At 39.0% G+C, this 25,234-nt stretch overlaps 1 protein-coding gene across 3 annotated transcripts in view; it reads left to right on the top strand.

Annotated features, from left to right (window-relative positions):
- Nucleotides 1–16,452, top strand: part of thbs2a (thrombospondin 2a) — a 38,202-nt gene extending 21,750 nt beyond the window's left edge. Inside the window, exons 10-23 of one of the 3 annotated variants that reach the window (XM_057848491.1) lie at nt 1,021–1,194; nt 1,348–1,475; nt 1,575–1,727; nt 4,473–4,691; nt 4,774–4,881; nt 4,970–5,129; nt 5,212–5,330; nt 7,040–7,274; nt 10,428–10,655; nt 10,746–11,017; nt 11,095–11,192; nt 12,433–12,572; nt 14,829–14,859; nt 15,224–16,451. In XM_057848491.1, the coding sequence (XP_057704474.1) occupies nt 1,021–1,194; nt 1,348–1,475; nt 1,575–1,727; nt 4,473–4,691; nt 4,774–4,881; nt 4,970–5,129; nt 5,212–5,330; nt 7,040–7,274; nt 10,428–10,655; nt 10,746–11,017; nt 11,095–11,192; nt 12,433–12,572; nt 14,829–14,859; nt 15,224–15,227 (2,069 nt within the window). In that variant the 3' untranslated portion in view covers nt 15,228–16,451. Of the gene's footprint in view, nt 1–1,020; nt 1,195–1,347; nt 1,476–1,574; nt 1,728–4,472; nt 4,692–4,773; nt 4,882–4,969; nt 5,130–5,211; nt 5,331–7,039; nt 7,275–10,427; nt 10,656–10,745; nt 11,018–11,094; nt 11,193–12,432; nt 12,573–14,828; nt 14,860–15,223 lie in introns of all 3 variants that reach the window. The other 2 variants (XM_057848492.1, XM_057848493.1) reach the window with 2 other exon arrangements.
- The last annotated feature ends 8,782 nt before the right edge of the window (nt 16,453–25,234 follow it).

Here is a 25,234-nt window from a genome sequence, read left to right as displayed (position 1 = left end):
GCATGTGTGATACATCATTGAAAAGCTTAAAATCTTAATTTTCTGGGGGAAGAAAAAATGTGAACAGGAGGGCATTTAAAAAGAAAAAAAATTAAACAGCAAAACCCTAACTGGAGTTGAAAGCATGAGAGAGCATAATTAAAGACGCCATGATTTTAACGGGATATTATCGCGTACTTACTTCTTTTCGATCTAAAAACTCCATGTGGCGTGTATCACCGAGTGTCAAGAAAGTGCTGTGAATGGCCACAGCCGGATTTTTGGGGGATTTTATGGGTGAAACATGGTAATATAACAAGGGTGGTCAAGATTTTCTTTTTCCTATACGGTATTTACCCTTTTAAATGATTAAAAAAAAATTTTTTTTCTTTGTTTGGATCGATTAATTATCATCTAAAATATTGGGGAAAAGCGACTAACAAAAAAAAAAATAATAATAAATACAATTAAGCAATAGTTATGAGATATCTGTGATTTATTAACAAACACTATTTTTTTCATTGTGACGTAATATGTTTAAAATAAATATTAGACATCAATTAATGATTTTAAGATAAAAATGACAGACATTTTGAATAATAAATATAATTACTTACCTTTTTTTATGGCTAGGTTGAAACAAAAACGGTTGCGCGACATCTGTAAACGGGGGTCTCCAGGGTAAAACGGACAAATTTCAAATAGTTTGCAGGCTTAATGCGCCATGAATCTGCTACGGCAGCATATAGACATAATGTTCTATCAAACACAACATTTCTTTAGGCTTAAAATACAGCAGTTTATTTTAAAGAGGGGTGCAAGAGCAGAAACCGCTTTTCAGCCTTGTCTGTGTTTTCCGCCATATATACTAGTATACTTTTACTTTTTACTTGTAAATTTTAAAGCAAGTTCTTTTGTACTTTTACTTGGGTATTTTTTTTTTTTTACCCTTGTATCTGTACTTTTACTTAAGTCAAAAAAAGTGAGTACTTCATCCATCACTGCTAACTTCTAACATAAAATCTTGTTTTGTTTTATTAGTTGATGGAGGTTGGGGGCCTTGGTCTCCATGGGCAACCTGCTCAGCAACATGTGGTGGTGGAATTAAAAGCAGAAAACGTGAATGCAACAGTCCTTATCCTCAGTATGGCGGCAGGAAGTGTATCGGAGAGGTCAACGACAGAGACAGCTGTAACAAAAAAGACTGTCCTGTTGGTAAGGTCTTGGTTATCGATGGCAGAATCTCTTCTAGATTATGATTTTGCTAATGCCATATACTGTATTTTAATACTTTTAGAATCAGTAATAGTTGTACAATCTGAATTTAATTGACTCAAATCTCAAATTCATCCTGTCTATCCCGTATAGATGGCTGTCTGTCTAACCCATGCTTTGGAGGGGTGGACTGCAACAGTTCTCCAGACGGCTCTTGGGAGTGTGGGCCATGCCCTGCCGGCTTCCGTGGAAATGGTACCTACTGTGAAGATATCAATGAGGTAAATGTTCTATGTACTATGACATAAGCAAATGAGCTGGATGTTTAAGACTAATCAATGTAATGATAATCTTTTTTATTTCTATTGCACCTTTTCCAGTGTGATATGGTTTCTGACATATGCTTCAACGTGGGCGGACAGCAGCGCTGCGTCAACACCGATCCAGGGTTCCATTGCCTGCCTTGCCCTAAACGCTACAAGGGCACCCAACCATTTGGGATGGGAGTGGAGGAAGCCAAGATAAACAAGCAGGTAAGATATAGATCTTGCCTAAAAGTGGCAGAAAATGTTTGCCCATGTATATATTGCTTTATGAAGTATAGTCAACACATTCAAGGAGTGCTGGAAGTCATTCACAACAGAGTGTGCTGGGGATCTTACTTTGTTTTTCCCATGCAAAAACAGCTGTTTCGTTATTATTTCGTCATATTTGTCATGCTCGCACTTTTTCTCCATACAAGGCAGTACACACACATGCTGGATAGTGTGCATACTGCTACTAGGCTACTACAAAGTTCTATTTCACCTACAGTGTGTGTTGGAGTTTTTGTATTGGAAATAAAAACGCCCGTGTATTATAATACAAATCCCCGCAGCTATACGGCACGATGACACGCGAACTCATTTGAAAACTAAAAGGTCCAATAAGCTTCAGTTTAACACTCACATTTCACAACACTCAAATAAATTGCTCACAAATATCCAACAGCGCTCTGAATGGTGGCAGCTCAACAGAAACAACAAACACTAATATGGCTACAATGCAAACTATTTGAAGTTCACCACGGTCTAAATCTGCAGCTAACTTTTCCTCGCTGGGCACTATTATAAACTATCATAATCATCTTTATTTTCAACCTCAAGTTGAATTTTAGAAAATGTTGCTATTATTGTAAAGAAAAAATGGCTAGTTTGTTTTTGCGCTATGTTAACACCTCCTCTGTCAACAGTTAACTTTTCCGTTCCGATATAGAGCTTCATCCAACATGACCTGGTAGCAAGCAAGGTATCAAGTGGTGATTATGTTATTAAGGAAAAAAAAAAAAAATCAACATACTGTATATATTTAATCAGCAAAGTTAAATAGGCTATTGTTTCAATATGTTTTATTGATTCATTTATTATTTTTTTTAAATAAAAAGAATCTACCAAAACACTTTTTTTACTCCCCAACACCAGGGGGTGCTGCAGCACCCTCGGCACCTTACTTCCCGCGCCACTGCTGCATTCCATCTAATAAGGTTAAATTACAAGAGTTGTATTCTATGAACATCTTTTGCACACTTACTCTGAAGTCTTATGTTAAAAAAAAAAAAAAAAAGCTGTTTTGTATATTTTTTCAAACAGCATCGTATTGGAATGTTATTAGCACTAGCTTATTACCCTTGTTCCAGCCATGTAACAGGTGATAAAAAAAATGGTATCGGAACAACACTTTCCGATTACTACTTTGAATAAAAACTAGGGCTGTCAAATTTATCGCGTTAACGGGCGGTAATTATTTTTTTAAAATTAATCACGTTAAAATATTTGACGCAATTTACACATGCACGGAACGACCTGTTCATGCGTTGCCTCAAACAATTTACATTGACGCCGTTTTAGCACAGTGGGAGTGACAAGGCAGAGGAATGCGAGTGGACACAGGCGTTCATTGACGATCAGACCATCTTTTTCTTAACACACTTAATTGAATGTAACGCAGAATATATTGTATACCATTTGCAGCCACTACTGACAGTCATGGTTGCCCAGTTTACCAGCATGCATTTGGGCGAAGAAGGAGATGATCTTTTTCTTGAAACGCATAATTGAACACAACGCAGAACATACTGTACACCATTTGCAGCCACCACTGACATTTATGGTTGCCTAATATCCCATCATGCATTTGGGCATCTTTTTCTTAACATGTTTATATGAACACAACACAGACCATATTGTATACCGTTGGCAGCCACTACTGTCAGTGATGGTTACACATTTTCCCAGCATGCTTTTGGGCGGAAAGGAGACAATCTCTGTTCTTAAAACACTTAATTAAACACAACGCAGGCCATTCTGTATAACATTTGGAGCCACTACTGACAGTCATGGTTGCACAACTTCCCTGCATGCATTTGGGCGGAACTTTTAAGTCGCTACAGTATCATTTAGTGAAAGCACAACAAAAATAATGTTCACAAAAAGAAAAGCGCTCAGTGCAAAGAGAACTGGCATTCCCAATCAAAATAGCTATGCAAAATACACATCAAACTTACTCAGACATTGACTTGGCTAGATCCCTAATTAATTTAAAACTCGGCATTGACACCTTGTGGTGTATTTTCAATTACTACTTTACTTATCTTTCCATTCCAACAATAATTTACAGAAAAATATGGCATATTTTAGAGATGGTATGAATTGCGATTAATTACGATTAATTAATTTTTAAACTGTGATTAACTCGATTAAAAATTTTTATCGTTTGACAGCCCTAATAAAAACATATCTAAAGCTCAGTAATCCACAACTAAAGCAACACATAATTATACTCCTTCTATGACGAAGCTACTTTTTGCCCCTCTACTGGCCTTTGCAGTCGCTCGTCTAAATTGCCATGCCCCAGTCGCAGAATTATTTGATTTGAGGATACTGGAATTGTCTCACCGCTGGCAGTGAATGGTTCCATTTCAGGGTTTTTGATCAAAGGCCTGCTCTTACTGCCACTTTCTACTCTTTGAGCTCATGGAGTAGCTTTCAAAGCCAAGTCATATTTTGGTCCGCCGGTAATGAGTGGCAGCTGTGAGTACCTTATGACGCAGTGTTGAGCCACAGTGGGATGTGTGATGCATTAAGTAGGATTCTATCAAATCAGCAACGCTTTCAAATACTTTGTCCAAAATGTATTTCTTAACCGTTGAGAGCTGCCCATATTTTGAAAAGTGATTTCCAAATAGAACCATAAAAATTTCAGACCATTCCAAGTCTCAACCACATTTGTTTGTAATACAGGTGTGTGAGCCAGAGAATCCCTGCAAGGACAAGACACACAACTGCCATAGATCAGCTGAATGTATATACCTGAGCCATTTCAGTGAGCCTATGTATAAGTGTGAGTGTCGCACCGGTTATGCTGGCGATGGCTATATCTGTGGGGAAGACTCAGACCTTGATGGCTGGCCTAATAACAACCTCGTGTGTGGAGCCAATGCAACCTACCATTGCAAGAAGGTACGCCGCTCGATTTCCTTTCCTTACATCATTTTTTGTTGAAACCAGTTAGTAATTAGAAGTCTTTATTCTCCTTTTTCAGGACAACTGCCCCAACCTGCCCAATTCTGGACAAGAAGACTTCGACAAAGATGGTCAAGGAGATGCTTGTGATAAAGATGACGACAATGACGGGATCCTGGATGAAAGGGTGTGAGATGTTTTTGACATATTAACGTAGCCTTATTCGTCCTCTAGACATGGAGAATCCTCTAACAAGCTTGCTTTTTCAACTTTAGGACAACTGCGCCCTTCTCTACAACCCTCGCCAGTCTGACTTTGATAAAGATGAAGTAGGGGACCGCTGTGATAACTGTCCTTACGAACATAATCCTAACCAGATTGATACGGACCACAATGGGGAAGGGGATGCCTGTGCTATAGACATTGATGGAGATGGTAAATGAACCCTAAAAATGTCAGGATTAATGGGATATGACTGCTGTGTCTTCTACCCACAATCCATATTTGTTTACCGTAGAAATCCTAAATGAGAATGACAACTGCCCTCTTGTATACAATACGGATCAGAAGGACACAGACATGGATGGAGTTGGTGACCAGTGTGATAACTGTCCCCTGCTGCACAATCCTCTGCAGGTACTGTAACACACTGCTCCTGAAAGGTGCCAAAAGTCATCAAACACCTAATTCTTCATCAGGGTTTATGCTGGTCATAAAAAAAAAAAGCATTAAAATTCATTAAATTACAGCTTATCTCAATCAATGGCTTCGGTACGTTTCTCAGATCATAATGGAAATTCTCAAAACTTGTTCAATCCTCTCAACGTGTCGCACAAGTAGCAAAACAACATGGACTACCTGCAAAACGCCAGTTTTTTGTGCAAAATACTTAGTCTATCGCTCAAAATTAAATGTCTGTGTTAATGAACATGTCAGTGCTGTCAGAATGACAAGTTCTAGTTTCATTGTTTACAGACAAGACAGTCAAATTGCTTTGTCATGCTCTCAATTGAACAGTTACTCTGGTGGATGGTTTTGATGCTGAAGGTGGTATACTGTACATAAGTTATGATGAATATTGCAAGTTCCACCTTTCTGTGTGGGAGACTGATTGCAAGAGACTGGAAAAGATTAAGTTTACACATTTACTGTTTTTACAATTTCATGACAAACCATCTCACTGCGATACAGAAAGAAACGAGAAACTGCTTTTTTGATGTGCACAAGTGATACAATGTCGTGAGGATTGAACAAGTAGCTGTTAGAATTTCAATTCCGATCTGAGAAACGTACCAAAGCAATTGAGAAAAACAAATATCCTTTGCAGGTACTTTAACACACTGCTCCTGAAGGATGCCAAAAGCCATCAAATACCTATTCCTTCATCAGTGTTTATGTGGGTCATTAAAAAACATTAAAAGTAAATAAATTAATTTTGTCAAAATTCAGGCCTTAAAAAGCATTAAACTAAATATTCGAGGCCCTAAAAATTTTGCAATTGTAATGTAAAAACTTTTTTTTACATCATTTATTAGAGTTGTCCGATATTATCAGGTAACTGATTATATCGACCGATAAAAGCATTTTAAAATGATATCGGATAATCTTGACATCAGTTTTGATTATTGGTTTTGGGCCGTAATGCATGTTGCCTTCAAAGTGAATGTAGAAGCCTTTGTACAACGGCTGGTCACAGCTTAGCACAACAGTTATGCTTATTGACCATTAGATGTCTCCAAACTAGATCTGTTACGTGAGCGGGCCATCTGCATTCATGGTGCAAAAATTAAATGAACAATAAATGATTGAATAATAATTAATTGTAAAATCATTACATACCTCATTCACTGTACTGAAGCTGAATGCCTATGTTGTTGTTTTTTTGAGCCAGAAGCACTGTGTGAGCCTTATGTGACATGGCAGTGCCTTATTGGTACTTTGCACTTGCACTTGATCCCAAAAAACTGATGTTTGCATTATATAGGTACTTTTTCCATAATTACAGTTGAACTTATTCTGTTGTTTCACATAATGTTTATTGGAAAACCCTGAAGTTGTTGCATTTATCATTATTAAAGTATGCAGTTGGGCATCACAATACAATTAGCCATAATATTTTAAGTCCACGACTGCGTATATCGATATCTGTTTGATATCGGTATCTGATTTTTGGAGTTGCTCAATATCGGTTAAAAACTCATTACCGTACAACTCTACTTTCAATTTGTGCGTGTGAAACTATCTGCAGTTGGGCATCGGCATTAAATTATTTTTAAGTGGCATTAAAAAGGATTAAATGAGATTTGCTGACACCTGTATAAACCCTGTTCATGTTGTCCCAACAGTTGGACATAGACAACGACTTAGTGGGAGATCAATGCGACAATAACCAGGATATCGACGAAGACGGCCATCAGAACAACCAGGACAACTGTCCTTATGTGGCAAATGCCAACCAGGCAGACCATGATAAAGACGGCAAAGGAGACGCATGTGACTTTGATGATGATAATGACGGTATACCTGATGATAAGGACAATTGCAGGCTGACCCCCAACGCAGACCAGCTGGACTCTGACGGTGAGGATCATCAAGTTGTCTGGCTGGTTGTCTGTTTCGGTCATTTTCATTACACATAATGTTAAAAGTATATGAAAGTACCAAAGCACTCACTACATAGTAAATATTATACATTTATACATACAGTTTTAGGGCTGTCCCGCTCCGATCATGTGATCGGAAATCCTTTTTCAGAGGATCGGAATCTGGTGAAAAGGATCGGATTCTTAATTTAAAAAATATATTTATGTTTTTCTGCTTCATGCTCGTACAGCCTCTCATTCTCCATCCTGCTGCTTTTCTTGGTCAGCAGTGCCCTGGAGAATGGTAGCTTTACCATCAAAGCCCCAAATGTGTCAATCATCATTTAGCTTGTTAAACTCTATAGCGGTGTGGCAACTCATTGTGTAAATGAGAGGCTGTTCTCAGCAGCGTGAGCGTCAAAGCGTGAGTGGATTTTAGTGGACTCACTCAGTGAAACATTTAATAAGGACAAGCATTTTCCACGTTATTCTTGTTTATAAATAATTCCCATTTTGAAGGTGGCACGGTGCGACGGTAACATGTTTTTTAAAAATAATATTTTTCTAATAACACTTTTTTCTGTATCAGATCGGGACTCAGTATATAGGTGTGAAAATATCCGATCGGGACATCCCTAATACATATAACATACTGATAACATACTGATTACAAAAGTACTACAATGACTTATTTTGTACCCCACAGAAGGGTATACATCCAATTTATTGTTCAACACGGTCATTTCTATTTTCAGAACTCAGCTTTCAAAGCTGATACTTAAACATACTCTATTAAGCTAATGAGCAATTATTTAACTTTTTATGGATCCCTGTTTTGACGCCATGTATTTAACAAACCTTCAATGTAAAATGGGAAGAACGCAACATTGTCAGAAGTTGGCTAAAGAATAGTTGTCAGTGCTGTGCATTACAAACTGGTTGACATTTGCCCAAAAAATCCAGAGGAGGAAAAACAATGTGTAAATAGATATTAATTAAAAGTACCAAATATGAATACAACTGCTAATAAGCAGAATACAGTATATATATATATTTTATTGTCTGCGATGATAGACTGCAGTTCCTAAACATTATCTGTGGATCTAGTACAGTGGTTCTTAACCTGGGTTCGATCGAACCCCAGGGGTTCGGTGAGGAAGTCTAAGCGGTTCGACAAAGGTTCAGACACACAGGGCCCTGTTTTTGTAAACTGACTAAAGTAAAAGTTTCGTTTTAGATGTTTCGTTTTTTTTAGTTTTCCCCCAATTTACAAGCTTACTGTAATCTTCGGACTATAAGGCGCACCTGACAATAAGCCGCCACCCACCAAATTTTACACAAAATGGCGTTTGTTCATAAATAAGCCGCACCGGACTATAAGCCGCAGCAGTCCTGATTAATGAATACTTATCACAGATCGCATTTCCCGTCATACGGCAAATGGTGTCACTTTTGAATGAATGTAAATCATCTGAGCTGGATATAAATGGAGTTAGTGACAAAATTTATCGGATTGAATGACATCTGTCATAATCATTCATTAATGCCCATGACAGTGGCATGTCATAATGATGACGGTCTTATGACAGTCTTATGACGCCGCTGTCAAATAGTCTTACCTATTAACCCAAATAAATCAACAAATAAGTCGCACTGGACTATAAGCCACAGGATTCAAAATGAGGAAAAAAACTAGCGACTTGGAGTCCGAAAATCACGGTAATTCAATTTCTTTCAACTGCTAGCCCTCTATCTAATGGGAGCAGAAACTGGTTTGCTCAGTGGAAGGTTGACCCGCACTTGGTACGAGGATCACATTTTACACTATGAAAATAGTATGTGATGCGAGAATTCAACACTAAAATGAGAATGTAGACATGAAAATGAAAAAATCATTTTCCAATGTGAAAGTCAACAGCAAAGGGCACGATTATTTGTAGTGTATTTGAAATTTGAAGTAATTTGAATAGGGAATCACTCAGATATTAGCTTTCTATAGCTTAGCTACACTACCATTCAAAAGTTATCATATGGGATTTTTCATTATGTACACTATGGTTGAACGGTAGTGAATATCAGTTTTGAATTTGAAAAAAAATGCCTTACTATTTAGTTCCGAAGGGTTCGTTGTACGCACATGTGAAACTTGTGGGGTTCAGTCCCCTTAGCAAGGTTAAGAATAAGAACCACTGATTTAGTATCTTCAGTGAAACACTCGAAGTTGAATGTAATTATTAAAAGGGAGTCGAAAGGAAAAGTGCAACTTTTGACATCCATCTTGAGAACAATAAAAGAAACTACTGTAGTTACACTTTGTTAATACACAAATCTTGTACAAACTGACAGTTACTGTAGTTACACTTTGTTAATACACAAATCGGGTACAAACTGACAGTTGTGTTTGCACACAACAATCGCACCTGTGATGATGCCAGTCCCGCTCATCTGCTGTTCAAATTTTCCTGATGTTGTGTGTCAAATGTGGCAGTGGAAAGTGTTGAGCTCCGTGTTGGCATGGATGATGTCATTCCACATGACTTCGGTGAGCGGCCCAAATGGGCACATGCCAGCTTGTTAAGCTTTTATTTGTTTTAGCTTAACTCTTGATTAGTTTGCTGTACCAAAATTGCGCAGGGTTACCTGGAGTTTATACAGCTGTGCCTAACTGGAAACAGACTGCTGCGGAAGAAGGCCCTGGTCACCGATGCGTTCACTCTCTTCACAGCATGTCAGATAGTGTTTATTTGACAGAAGTGTAGCTTCGTGTGCCATAACAAACATGATGACAGAAAGCAGCTAGCTACTTCCATGCGGCGGCCTTCATGACTCACGGCAACCTTTCCACTGGGAGTTCCAAGCCTGCTTTCTGGCTCAAGTGGACCTCGGCTATCATCAGTGATAGTTATCACACCATGACAAAAGATGGCTGCTCTAGCTTCAGTCATTTGGGAAATGTGTTTAACTGCACTCATTGTCCACTTCATTAAGTACAACTCAGAAATTTCTCCTATTGTCAGTAGGTCAAGTGACATCCACCAAAGGACCATTCACAAATGTAATTTTGTACCCATCTGTACATTAATAGGGTGTCCCTTATTATTATTTTCAGTGCAAATGAGGTCAAGCTTTTCTCTCTGTCTTTCTTTACCAGGTGATGGACGAGGTGATGCTTGCAAAGATGACTTCGACAACGACAATATCCCAGACATCCTTGATGTGTGCCCAGAGAACAGCGCCATTAGCGTCACAGACTTTAGGAAGTTTCAGATGGTACACTTGGACCCGAAGGGAACCACTCAAATCGACCCCAACTGGGTGGTTAGGCACCAGGGCAAAGAGCTTGTACAAACTGCCAACTCTGACCCGGGCATTGCCGTAGGTGAGCATCACTCAGTAAAACCAGGGAAAATTACATTCAGTCAGGGATGCGTGATGTGCTAAAATTCATGCTTTTCCCTCTCGCCATCAGGCTTTGATGAATTCAGTGCTGTGGACTTTAGTGGCACAATGTACGTGAACACAGACAGGGACGACGACTACGCCGGCTTCGTTTTTGGCTACCAGTCGAGCGGGCGCTTTTATGTAGTGATGTGGAAGCAGATCACACAAACCTACTGGGAGGACAAGCCATCCAAGGCCTTCGGCATCTCTGGTGTGTCACTCAAAGTAGTCAATTCGACCACCGGTACTGGAGAACACCTCAGGAATGCTTTGTGGCACACGGGCAACACTCCCGGAGAGGTAACCTCCATTTCAAACAATTTGTCATCCGCTTTAATAGCTTTGACATTTATTTTCATATTATTAATTCAATATAGGTACGCACTCTTTGGCACGACCCCAAAAACATCGGCTGGAAAGATTACACAGCTTACAGGTGGCACCTCATCCATAGACCAAAAACTGGTTTCATCAGGTAAAAATTTCACTTCATTTTGTTTATAAAAACATACCAATAGAGACACTTAAGACAGGTATTACCGTATTGGCCCGAATATTAGACGATGTTTTTTGCATTGAAATAAGACTGAAAAAGAGGGGGTCGTCTTATATTCGCGGTCTAGACATTATACCCATTCACGACGCTAGATGGCGCCAGATAAAATTGAAGCGATGTTCTGTCATGACAGATCTCAGCTACTCTCCCCATTCACGATGCTAGTTGGCGCCAGATATCATTGAAGCGATGTTCTGTCATGACAGATCTCAGCTACTCTCAAGTTTAACCAGTTTGCATTATTTTATTGCAATGTTTTTTCTTATTCAAATTTGTTTCAAGACTAGTTACAGTTAGACTTCACTTTGATGGTTAATGCAGTTATTGCAATTTTGTTGTTTTATCACAATAGATTGGTTTATTTACATTTCAAAAACCAGAAGCCATTCATTTACAAATGTGATTGCATTTTAGCTTGCATTTTTAAATGTTCAGATATTAAGATTTGAATGAGGCAAAATAACATGCTTTTTCTCTCAAAAATATTGTTATAATCATTTGTTTCGAATGTACTGTAATTATTTTCTGTATAAAAAGTAATTTGGTGTTCAAAAAGTCTTCATTCAAACTTGAGTCTTGAAAAAGAGGGGGTCATCTTATAATCAGGGCAGTCTTATATTCGGGCCAATACGGTAATTTACTCACTGAAAACTCTAATCAGGAAATTAAACATTATTCAATTAATAACTGTGGCATGGTGACAGAGTGGTTAAAACGTCCCCTTCACAGTTCTGAGATCAAGGGTTCAATCCTGGGCTTCAGCCTTCCAGTGTGGAGTTTGCATGTTCTCCCAGTGCCTGTGTGGGTTTTCTCCGGGTACTCCGGTTTCCCCCCACAACCCAAAATCATGCATGGTAGGCAGATTGAACACTCTAAATTGTCCTTAGGTATGAGTGTGTGCGCGAATGGTTGTTCGTCTCCTTGTGCCCTGCGATTGGCTGGCCACCGATTCAGGGTGTATCCTGCCTACTGCCCAAAGTTAGCTGGGATTGGCTCCAGCCCCCCAGTGATCCTCGTGAGGATAATCAGCTTGGAAAATGAATGAATTAATCATTACCTTTCAAATACTTCCCACGTTTTGCTAGACGTGCAAATGTACGTTATAAAGAGCCTTGCAACAGACACAACCAGTGCAATATGTTTACCACGTTGTTTACAGGGTTGTTGTGTACGAGGGTAAACAGATCATGGCTGACTCGGGGCCAGTTTATGACAAGACGTTCGCTGGCGGAAGGTTAGGATTGTTTGTCTTTTCACAAGAACTGGTCTTCTTCTCCGACCTCAAGTATGAGTGCAGAGGTTAGTAGAAACCATTTTCACATATGTTTCATTGTTATATGTACATATTACTTTTACACTTACATTTTCATAACTTGTAGAAAGTCTTTCACAGTCTAAAAGGACAGTGGGTCACATTTAAACCTAAATGGAAATGCGTATCTGGTTTCCAAGGACGTACTGTAGGTTTGGTCTCAACATTGGTAGGGACGATATAACAGCATAACCTTCATGTACTCTTTTTGCTAGGGACGGGACATTAATTAGATCAAACAGATTGGATGAAAGGGGGTCAGGGCAACATTTCATACAAATATGAACCTAACGAATTGATAGGCTAACTGATCAATGCAAAATACATCTGTATTGACTTATACTCACGTTCATGTGTATTGGTTCAGGAGATACACCATTAAATTTAAATCTTCGTTTTCAAAAACTACTACTAAAGAAACATTTTTGAAAACAGAAAAAATGTCTGCATTCTATTAACACATTTAAATTACAATATTTGAACATACAGTAACCTAAATTATATTAGCATAAACAATAAATACAAACCGGTTCATAATCTCTGAACTATCCAGGAATGGAAAAAAAATAAACCTTTGTCTTAAGACCACTCAATTAAAGTTGTTATTTTTATTTTCATGGGAGAAAGTCATTTATTTATTTATTTATTAGCCTACATTGTCCCTCACCACAAGAGTAATACAGTGCTTTAAATAGTTGTCTCTTTCATCGTCTTCTCCTTTATTTTCATCTCTAAAGTGCATCAGTGGGTTGAGCAATTATGAAAAAAATCTAAATCAGGATTATTTCAACTTTTTACCTCAATTATGATTAATATATGATTATCTGAAAAAATGTCTGCATTGAAGAAAAGTATGTTTAAATAAATAATGTATAAAATAAATAAATACATTTTATTTAATAAATAAATGCACTAATAGGTAATTGGTTTCAAAAGTGTAAAGTCACAACATGCACCAGCCTTCTTAACTTCTAAACCAGGCCGTTTATAACACGAAAAGCAGCAGCATGTGTTTTTTTTTTTTTTTTTTTGACTGTCAGCACTTTCCTGTGAAACACGGACTCTCGAGGCAGCTTCCTACTCGAGTTTTGCAGGTTAGCGAGTTCACCCAATTTAATGTTATGCTAACTCTGATGCAAATTTGGACTTTAAGTAGCAAAATTAGTGGTGTGTTCCCCTCCTCCACGACATTGACGTCTTTTTACATTACTTACAGTGGCTACTGCTGCTGCTGGCCGAAAATTTTTTAATATCGCTCCTCTTCGAAGGGGTCGTCGACATGTAATTCTGTCGGGGCTGTGTGGGTGTGCGTGTGTGTGTGTGGGGTGGAGGTGGGTGGTTCAAGTCATCAGCCAATCCAACATGCATTTGAGAGAAAAAAATGGACTGGCACATTCAGCAAGTGAAAACGGGTAATTGTAAGTCTGAACATATTGAAAATACTTCAATTAATAATGGTAGGGTCTATTCTACCCTTACATGGGAAGACAATATAAATTACCTATTTAACTGAACTCATTATATAATGCAAATGAGGTTGCTTTAAAGTTGGTGGGCAGGATTTGAGCATCCTGAAAAGTTGGTAGTGTTATGTCCTTACCGTCCCCTATGCAAACCTACGCCCTTGCTGGTTCCACTTACTTTTTCAGAATCAACATTTTCATGGAAAACCGTGATTCGAAATAATTACACATGTTGACAAGTGATTCCAAAAGATATTTGTCAATGTGAACACACATAGTTAAAGATGATAAGTTCATTCAAGACCATGTTGTAAAAATGCCAATGAAAAGCAGCTATGAATACAATTGGCCCGACGGTGAATGTAATCATCGTAATAATTCTGGAATATGCTCTTGTGTTGACTGAGAACCGATGAAATGTTGTTGTGGATCCAGATCATGGGGTGAATTCAGGATTTGCTTACGTCTTGTTAACATCACAGAACTCGTTTCAACAGAATGGGTGAATATTTTGTTTAAAAACAAGCATATGCAAACTCTCTCTGCCTTCCAAGAAGCCTTCAGTTGTTTAAACAGCTCTATTAAATGGTAAATGGACAGTACTTATGTAGCGCATTTAACTACACGGTTAAAGTGCCTAAAGTGCTTTACATTAAAGGCTCAGTTAAGACTGGCAGGTGTATACTTGCGTATGCAGATTTTGGATATTAGCAGACCTATTTTTTTCATGCTATATGAGAAAATTCTCAAAAGGTCTTCAACATGTCTTTTGATATTCAGATGAGCTGGAGTTGCCGACAAAGTTGACAAGGTAACGTTGTGTGTGTTCAGTGTTGTTTCGTCGGCCAAAGCACGTTTTTTTTTTTTTTTTTTTAAAGTGAATGTCATGCTATGTTTTGCGCTTGTCAGCTTTTTTTGTGTACTATACAATGCACCAGATGCATTGTGGAAGACCTTGTGAGTGTGCGTGTGCGCCTGTGTTTGTACAGTATGTGTTTCAAGGACTTCCAACTTTCTGTCCGGCATTGACGTGCAGAAAACGATGCCCGTGTGCCACGTGCACACATTTGTTTGAGCGCTTTGGACTGCAAGGCTCCCACCCAGCATTTGTGTTGTTGTACATCTTGATTACAAACACGCAACTAATCGCCACTATTTCCTCCGTGTTTCTGCAGATAACTGAATCAAGATGGCAAGCGGGGATCTCAAAGTAAACATCACATCTTCACTGAATGCATTTTCAACGTAAATGAGACTTTCCGTACTCCTCCATTTCTACCTGCTGGAGAGGATAACATGACTATGATTTCATTTTCCGGGTGACTTGTATGTATGCGGTACGTTCCCTTGACTGGAGGGTGCACGGGAGGATGGACATACAGTGAGTGGACGGGTAGCAGAAACTACACAGAATATTTCATTATAACTAATGTAATTATGACTACATTTTTAAAGAATTCATTGTACAACCACTTAGATTCTGTATGTTTTCCTACACTATGTGACCCAAAATGTACTCTGTTTGAGGCTGTTTTTCTTGACGCTTGTACAGTTTGTCATAATAACAGTATCAGTAACCAAAACACTATTTTATTGTTCCAAGTCATTTCTTTGAATCCTGAATGTTTTTAAAAAGAGGACTTTTTGTGAACAACTGTTTTTAAAAAGCCATTTTAGTAAATGCCAAAGATGTTTATACTAAGTCTGTATTATAATTACTTTTGTAAATTATTTATGCTTGTTGCTTGTTTGGGGTATTTTTACTTTTTTTTTTCTTTTTTTTCTAGAGTTTGTAAATATTATTTATTTGTTAACACTGACAAAGCACATAATTGAGAACCATAAATGTCAAGAAGAAATAAGCACATGTTTACATCTGCTCCCATATTGGCAAAGTTTTGAAATGTTCCACCATTTAATTTGTACGTAAAATTGCACCGTTTCCTGAATGCAACTGTAAGACTTGGTGGTAGATTTGACAGTACCATTTGTCTAAACAGTGGTAAAATAATCTAAATATGTGATTTGGAGGCTTCTTTTCACCTTAGTTCTTTGGATAAAAGTTATGGTACGTGCTACACAGTGAGACATTATCACATTATTGGCCAAGAGTCAGAGGAATAATATGCAGCATTTACGGTATGTGCAATGTTTCGTTAACAGAAGAGAAATATTTATCTACGAAGAATATAAGTTCTTCCAGGATATATTTGCAACATGGTCATTCCCTTGCACAAAATGTCAATGTTTTGTACTTGTTTAAGATTGTTCTTTTTCATAAATAAATCACTAGTACACCATTTTGTTCGGAATCTTATTGAAGCAGGACCACGGTGGCATGGGAATTGGGGTGCTTAGGGTACTGAAGCATTCCCTGGTGTTCGTGAGAAAAAAGTGTTTTGGTTGATTTTTTTTGTTTGTTTGTTAGTTAAAAATAAATCAATAAATAAAACATATTGAATCAATAGCGTATCAAATATTTGTGTTGAAAAAGTTTGTTGTTGTTGTTGTTGATAACATGGTCACTGCCTGACACCTTGCTTGCTACCAGTTCACAGTGAATAAGGCGCTACTGGAACGGAAAAATTGTTGACACAGGAGTCGTTAACACAAGGGCATACAGTCATGTGAATAAATTAGGACACCCGAGTAAATATTCAGTTCTTTATTTGTAAATGTTCACATATCAATGACTGATCTTAACACAAGGGCATACAGTCATGTGAATAAATTAGGACACCCGAGTAAATATTCAGTTCTTTATTTGTAAATGTTCACATATCAATGTCCGATCTTGTTTTTCTTTATCTCTGGAAAAGAAAGTGATTTAATTGCATGTATACAACAACAATTAACATGGTTTTACTCATTAAACCAAATATACCAACAAAAATGCATATTCTAACTGAGGAAAAGTTATGACACCCCACCACCTAATAGCTAGTGTTACCCTAATAGCTAGTGTAAGACGCTTTTTGTAGCCATCTACCAGTGTTATGACCCTGTGGGTCAATTGTTCTTTTTTACTGCTTTTCCCACTGTGTGTGTGTGCGTGAGTTGGGTGGCTGATTGAATGAATTAGGTGCAGGTGCTGCTGATTCAACCACTCCTGATTGGTGACCCCTCATTGGCCAAGGTTGGGACTTCCTGGCCTACTAAATAAGCTTGCCACAAGCACTCTGCCTCCTCGCCAGCCAGACCAGCATTCAGAAACGCCAGTTCGTTTGTTCGGTCTTCGGTGATTCCTGCTTCGTTTGCTCTGAGCTGTTCTGTTTTTGCTGGCCTTTCTGGATGACGGTTGGTCGGGAGGAGCTCGCCCCAATCTTAACGTGATTTGGGGGCTCGTCTGTTGCATTTGTCGTCTATCCTGGTGAGTCTGTTTTCTACCTCGATATCTGCTTTTGGTTGGCAGTTTTTTCTTTTTGGTGGTGGCTATGGAGTTTAAAATAAAAAAATTTGTTAGTAATCAGACTGTAGAGGTACTTGGTGAATGTAGAAAGGATGATCTTGTTCTAATTGCACACACTTTTGAGGTGGTTGTGCCTCCTAACATCAGGAAACCTGAACTACGTGAGCTCCTGTTTAATGTGTTAGGGGTTTGTTTGGTGATCCAGCCCCAACAGAGGGGCCAGGTGCTGTGCCTGGTATTCCCCCACTCCATACCTCCACAAGTTAGGCTGCTATGTCGGCTGAGGATAACGCTTTGCATAAAAGCGGTCGAGGTGAGACAAAACGAGTTAGAGGTGGAAGCCATGCATCTGCGGGTGAAAGCTCTGGAGCTAGAGCGTGGTGCGGGTGCTACAGCCGGTCCCACAACCCCACAGTCACCGCTCACAGGTATGCCTTATGAAGGGTATGACGTTAGCCGGCACATTGCATTAGTGCCGCCTTTCAGAGTCTGAAGTGGACTCGTATTTTAATTTGTTCGAACGTGTTGCAGCTACATTGAATTGGCCCAAAAATGTGTGGCCCTTATTGCTTCAATGCAGTTTAGTTGGTAAAGCCCGAGAAGTGTGCGCCTCGCTGTCTTTAGAAGACGGCCTAAATTATGATATTGTGAAAGCCACCATCCTTCGCGCGTATGAGTTAGTGCCAGAGGCATATAGACAAAAATTTTGAAAATGTGGAAAAACTGCCACCCAAACGTTGTGCTGGGGGGGGGGGGTAAATGTCCGATTTTTAGGTGGTGGGGTGTTATGACCCTGTGGGTCAATTTTTTTTTTTTTTTACTGCTTTTCCCACTGTGTATGTGTGCGTGAGTTGGGTGGCTGATTGAATGAATTAGGTGCAGGTGCTGCTGATTCAACCACTCCTGATTGGTGACCCCTCATTGGCCAAGGTTGGGACTTCCTGGCCTACTAAAGAAGCTTGCCACAAGCACTCTGCCCCCTCGCCAACCAGACCAGCATTCAGAAACGCCAGTTCGTGTGTTCGGTTTCCAGCAGTGATTCCTGTTTCGAATAATCTTTGTACATATTCTAAATAGTTGAGCAGTAATGTAGGAGGGAGATGCCTTTTTGTTTTGCAGTTTTCTCCTGTTTTTGGTTGCTAGGAGTTAGGTAAAGGAAATGTCTTTAATTTGACCTTTTTTCTTTTGTTAGGGAAGACAGGGTTTTCATCGGTTGGTTTGTTATTTTGGAGATTGTCTCCCTCTGAGCCAAATAAACTGCTCTTGACTTTTTTTTCATTTTCACTGGCTTTTCTGGGTGAGGGTTTGACGGGAGAAGCACACCCCATGTTGTGTCCTGAAACCCCTAGACCAGGGCGTAACACCAGTCTTTGGCATCGGTCTGAAGAACGTTTGCCCCACTCTTCAATGCAGAATACGTTCAGCTGTGAGATGTTTGAGGGGTTTCTTGCATGTACAGCCAATTTCAAGTCACCCACAGCATCTCAATGGGATTAAGATCTGGGCCTTTACTCGGCCGTTCTAGGACTCTCCATTTCTTCCTTTACAGCCAGTCCTTGGTGAATTTACTGGTGTGTTTTGGGTAGTGATGGCAAACTGAAGCATCATGAAGCAATGAGGCTTTCCATCAAAGTGGTTCGCTCCTGGGCCAAAGCATCATGACGCTTCAATTGTTCTATTGCGCCTTCATGTGGAAAATAAATGTCATGACAGTGATTAAAACGATACCATGGATTTGATGGGGCAGGGAGTTGGGATGTGAATGAACTTGTCTGTGTTACTTGAAAGTAGAGCCTAGATCAGGCCTAAGAAATCCAGCCCGACCCGGCCCGAGCAATTAACTTAACTTGCAGGCCCGAGCCCGAAAAAACCCAAAATTGTATTTTTTATTTGTATCCCCGAGCACGAAAAAAAAGCCGAAATTTTATGTTTTAATTGTGAGAACCCAGAAGGAGGAAATGCGAGGATGCAATGCGTCAGTCAGACCTGGACACAACACTGCTTGGAAAATGGTTGCGTTTTGTGTGATCACATTTGTGACGATGCCTATATGTGCATAATGACAAATTAAAGCCTGTCTTTTGTAACAAATTTTCCCAGTTAAACAAGACTGTAAAATGCACATTCAATAAACATATCTTTTATAAATCTGTGTCTGTTCTATTAGGTGGATAGTTCATGCGTCATTTCCTTGGCAAAATGCAGCAACAGACATTTATTTTAATTTCAAGTTGGCAGAAAAAACGCAATTTTTCTTCATGTTTCAATAGTCTACATATTTTTATGATCATTATAAGTGCATGCACACAATGAAATAACGCTGGATAGGTTTGTTAAATATATTTCTCTGTGTGGGATATTGTGCTCTCATGGACGCACCTCTCTGACAAGGAGAGGAACAGCAGCATATACAAAAATAAACTAAAAATACTTTTAAATAACTTTATTTTAATGACTCGCATCAGAACACGCAAAAGAATAACCTGCCTTAAGGAGCACTGAAACAAAATAACATGTTAAGGAACACCACGAACTCCACGATGTCCTGCTTTGCACGAAGAGGTGCGGCCCTCGAAAACAAATGATCATAAAGATGTTTGACTAATATCATATCCATATCGAAATTCGAAAAGGAAATATCAGTTTGCAGACGTGCGATGAGCCCCAGAGCCTTCATGTGCGCAAACAATGCACTCGCCAGCTGAGGCTCATGTTTGGGATTACCACAGCGCCCTTTCTCTGTTTTATACAATTTATTTATTTTCTAATATGTATTCCTCAGTTTAACATCCATATACAAATATATATATTTTTTTTAAAAAATTAAAAAGCGAAAGAAGAAGTCCGGCCCGACCCGACCCGCCACGAACGAAAATGATTGACATTTTGGGCCTGACACGAGCTCAAGATCTAGGCTCTACTTGAAAGAATGATTGCTGTATTTTAGACATTGACATATAAACAAGGAACAAGACACACCTTTCGTTCATTTTTATTGGGGATAACTAGCATTTCCAAAGTTTTTGGCTTGAAACGGTTTCTTTTTTTTTTTTTTTTTTGATAGAATTTCTCCTGCTTTTGAAAATAGTCTTAAGCAAGGGACGGATGACGCCGGGGTACAATACCTCAAAATAGATGAAGTGTTCTCTTGGTATCCAAGTTCTTTAGAATAAAGTTTACACTTCACCTTTTGAAATATCAGCAAGCAGAAAAAAGACATTAAAACACTGTGTTGTCACAATAATTTACAATATATATTCACACTGGTTATTATACTTTGTACCATTTTAGGAGAGCTCTGCTCAAAATGATCCCAGACAGTGGATGTTCTCTTCTTTTTCGTTGTGGACGGTGTGTCCATTGCAAAACGAATCCGATTGAATTGAGGTTTGAAGATGCGAGTTGGGTGTGTCAGTGTCACCTGTCAGCTCATTGTTGTCTCGGTGCACCATTTTATTTCGAATCACCCGCGAAACCATGTGTTGGCGATGACTAGGAAGCCCGTCTCGCGAGGCTTTGGACGTAGCAACGCAGGTTCCGAGGCTTCGGGCGTGGCCACAAGCGTAATCAACACATGCTTCGGTGCGCGCTTTGCAGATTTTTTTTCCGGTTTACTCGGCACACGCATCGGCGCCTCGGCACAGGAGGGCACATCGCTAGTTTTGGGTCATTGTCATGTTGCAGGGTCAAGTTTCGCTTCAGCTTTAATTTTTACACAGATGATCTCACATGTTCCTCAAGCACCCTCTCATACAAGATAGAATTCATGGTGGATTCTATGATGGTGAGCTGGCCAAGTCCTGCTGCAGTAAATCATCCCCAAACCATGACACGTCCACCCACATGCTTCACAGTTGGTATGAAGTTCTTTTCCTAGAATGCTGTATTGGGTTTACGCCAACCATGTCCTCTGTTCTGGTGTCCAAATAATTTAAATTGATTTATCTGTCCAAAAAACATTATTCCAGAAGCCCTGGTCTTTGTCCACATTCACTCTGGCAAACTTCAGTCTGGCCTTCATGTTCTTCTTGGACAGCAAAGGTTTCCTCCTTGCACACAACCCATGAAGGTTAAACTTGTGAAGTCTCTTTCTGATTGCAGAAGCATGCACTTTCACATCAATAGTAGCAAGAGCGTGCTGTAGGTCTCGTGATGACATTTTAGGGTCTTTGGAGACTTCTTTTAGCATCTTGCGAACTGCTTTCGGGGTGAACTTGCTTGGACGGGCAGACCTGAGCATGTTGGCAGTTGTTTTGAATGTCCTCCACTTGTAGACTATTTTCCGGACATGGGAATGGCTGTTGGCTTTTTATATTCTTTTGAGATCTTTTGAAATCCCTTATCAGACTCAAAGCATCTACAGTCTTCTTTCTGAAGGCCTCAGACAGCTCCTTTAATCTCACCATGGTGTTTTCTCTCACTTCAACAGTCAGGGGCAGACCAAACTAAACGTGGGGTTTAAATAAAGCAAGCCTCCTTCAAAACACTAGGTAATGATGATGTTCAATCATGTGCACCTGATGTGATACCCCTGTGAGTGATTGTAGCCATTTTAAGTGGGATTGAATGTGGTGTCCTAATTTATTCCTCAACAGAAAGTGCATTTAGTTAAAATTACATTTTGCAGCAAGTTATAAAAATTATTTTATTCCGTTTTAAATCTTTAGTTCTATTACTTTAATTTCCTAAAATTGTTCAAATTGATATTAAATATCCATATGACCAAATATGTTAGAAAACAGTCTTCCATATTGTCAAGGAAATTCAACTTTAAACTCCAAGACAAGTGTCAACTCGATAGCTTGATGAGAAATGAATCCGACCAACCAAGGATTGCCAGCTTCAAAGACTTTATACACATGATATATCAAGGGTACCAAATGAGGTGATTCAGCCAGGAGCTGTAATCACCCAGAAGTACAAAGAGGCAACATCGAGCAAGTCTGTATATACTGTATCATTGAAAGGGCGGTGCCGAAGCCCACCGTGAAATGAAACTTACTAAGAAACAAAACTCATGATCTCACAAACCTGGGTATTTTTCCATACAAAAACATCTTTGAGCTGGAACCTTGAGCACTGGTTCCGGCTGGTATAGAGTGAGTCATATCTGATAAGGGGGTCCGCAGACACCAATTGTGGATGTTCAAAGGAATGTTTGGTTCGTGAACAACGTATCATTATGCTATGATACAGTCTCACAAATGAAAATATTATTACACCAGTTATGAGTTTTATAAGCATGAATAAAATGTCTTTCACACATATGGTGTCCTAATTTTGTCACATGACTGATAGGTTTGGGCTCAACATTGGTAGGGACGCTTAACCTGCATGTACACATTTTCTGGGGACGGGACATTAATAAGACCAAACAGATTGAGTGAACGGCAGTCAGGGCTACATTTCTCATTAAAATGAACCTATTTAATTTGTAGGCTAAATGATCAATGCAAAATAAATCTGTATTGACTTATACTAACTTTCATGTGTATTGGTTCAGGTGATACACCGTATAATTTAAACCTTTGTTTTCAAAAACTACTAAAGAAACATTTTGAAAACTTCCCAAATGTCTGGATTTTATTAGAAATTTAAATTGCGATATTTGAACATAAATTATATTAACATACACAATGAATACACACTTGTTAATAATCTCATAACTATCCAGGAATGCAAAAATTAAACATTTGCTTTAAGACCATGCAACGTTGTCTGTCTAAATAAATGAATTAAATAGAATAGAAATGCGTGTCTCAAAATTGATACATTTGGCAGTATACTGTAGTTAATGTGCACTTTGGACTTATCTTTGTTCATTTACCTATGTTAGGCCAGTTATTTATTTCCTCATAATGAAAAAAAAAGTCAGTGTTTGCGTTATCTTCAAAATATATTCCGTTTCACTGTCTATGATGTAAGTCATTTGTAGTTATTTTTGTTTATGTTACTTTTTTAAATAATATATACGTACGTCAATATTTACATTATCTTCAATTTTAATGTACAGTACATCCTATCTTCTTAAGTAGTTAAAATTGAGGGTTTGCACTTAAATGTGAGGATATTAGGGAAAATAAAAATTAGATGGAGAAGGAGGTTGGGGTTACTGTATGGCGTTTTTGTTAACTTTTATTTTGTACATAGTCCAAAAAAATACAGTTTTGAATGAACATCAGTTTCTCATGTATGTATGCCTTGCTACAGTAGGTGTAATGGAGAGCCTAATGCATATGTAAAACCTGTTGTGTTTTATTGTGTGTTATATTCATAACAGCCAAAAGCAGTTTTCCTTGCATTTATGTGGTTTAAAAACAGGGGTCGGGAAACTTTTTGACCAGGAGAGCCAAAAAAACCAAAATATTTTAAAATATCCACGGGAGCCATACAGTTTGTGTATGTGTTTATATACTGTATATCTTATCATGCGGGAGAGTGAGGGCACGCTCAGCTTTTACGAGCAGTCGCCGAGTTGTGATTGAAATAAATCTTTAGAAAACAGTTATTTCTACAACTCTGATTTTTCTCCGATAGAGTGATTGGAACAGATACTTCTTTGTCACAAAAAACATTCATGAAGTTTGGTTCTTTTATGACTTTATTATGGGTTAACAGAAAAATTGATCAAATCTGCTGGGTCAAAAATATGCATACGTGGATCTGAAAAAGCGAATCATTGACTTGAACAAGTCAGGAAAGTCACTTGGAGCCATTTCAAAGCAGCTGCAGGTCCCAAGAGCAACAGTGCAAACAATTGTTTGTAAGTATAAAGTGCATGGCACTGTTTTGTCGCTGCCACGATCAGGAATAAAACGCAAGCTATCACCTGCTGCTGAGAGAAAATTGGTCAGGAGGGTGAAGATTCAACCGAGAATCACCAAAAAGCAGATCTGCCAAGAATTAGAAGCTGCCGGAACACAGGTGTCAGTGTCCACAGTCAAGCGTGTTTTGCATCTCCATGGACTGAGAGGCTGCCGTGCAAGAAGGAAGCCCTTGCTCCAAAAGCGGCACCTTAAGGCTCGACTGAAGTTTGTTGCTGATCACATGGACAAAGATAAGACCTTCTGGAGGAAAGTTCTGTGGTCAGATGAAACAAAAATCGAGCTGTTTGGCCACAATGCCCAGCAATATGTTTGGAGGAGAAAAGGTGAGGCCTTTAACCCCAAGTACACCATGCCTACCGTCAAGCACGGTGGTGGTAGTATTATGCTATGGGGCTGTTTTGCTGCCAATGGAACTGGCGCTTTACAGAGAGTAAATAGGATAATGAAGAAGGAGGATTACCTTCAAATTCATCAAGATAACCTAACGTCATCAGCCCGAAGATTGGGTCTTGGGCGCAGTTGGGTGTTCCAACAGGACAATGACCCCAAACACACATCAAAAGTGGTAATGGAATGGCTAAATCAGGCTAGAATTAAGGTTTTCGAATGGCCTTCCCAAAGTCCGGACTTAAACCCCATTGAGAACTTGTGGACAATGCTGAAGAAACAAGTCCATGTCAGAAAGCCATCAAATTAAAAGGGCAACTGAAGACCTCTCCGGATTTTGGTGTAATTTTACGAATATAAACTTTGGAGGAGTTCGTCAAAACAACCATGACATTATCAACACGTAATTGCAAGGATAATTTGCGTTTTTTTAGTTTCTTTGCACTCCGTTAATGGTCCCTTCGCAAACCCGGAAGTGTGACATAGATTCCCCGACGCAACAGAGAAGACTATCCACAGCTAACATAGCAGCAACAACGATGTCAGTGATATTTCCACCAAAG

The sequence above is a fragment of the Corythoichthys intestinalis genome, chromosome 10, assembly GCF_030265065.1.
Source record: "Corythoichthys intestinalis isolate RoL2023-P3 chromosome 10, ASM3026506v1, whole genome shotgun sequence".
Classification (NCBI taxonomy): Eukaryota; Metazoa; Chordata; class Actinopteri; order Syngnathiformes; family Syngnathidae; genus Corythoichthys; species Corythoichthys intestinalis.
Note: the sequence above shows the minus strand (reverse complement) of the source record. Positions and strands in the feature narration are given on the sequence as shown.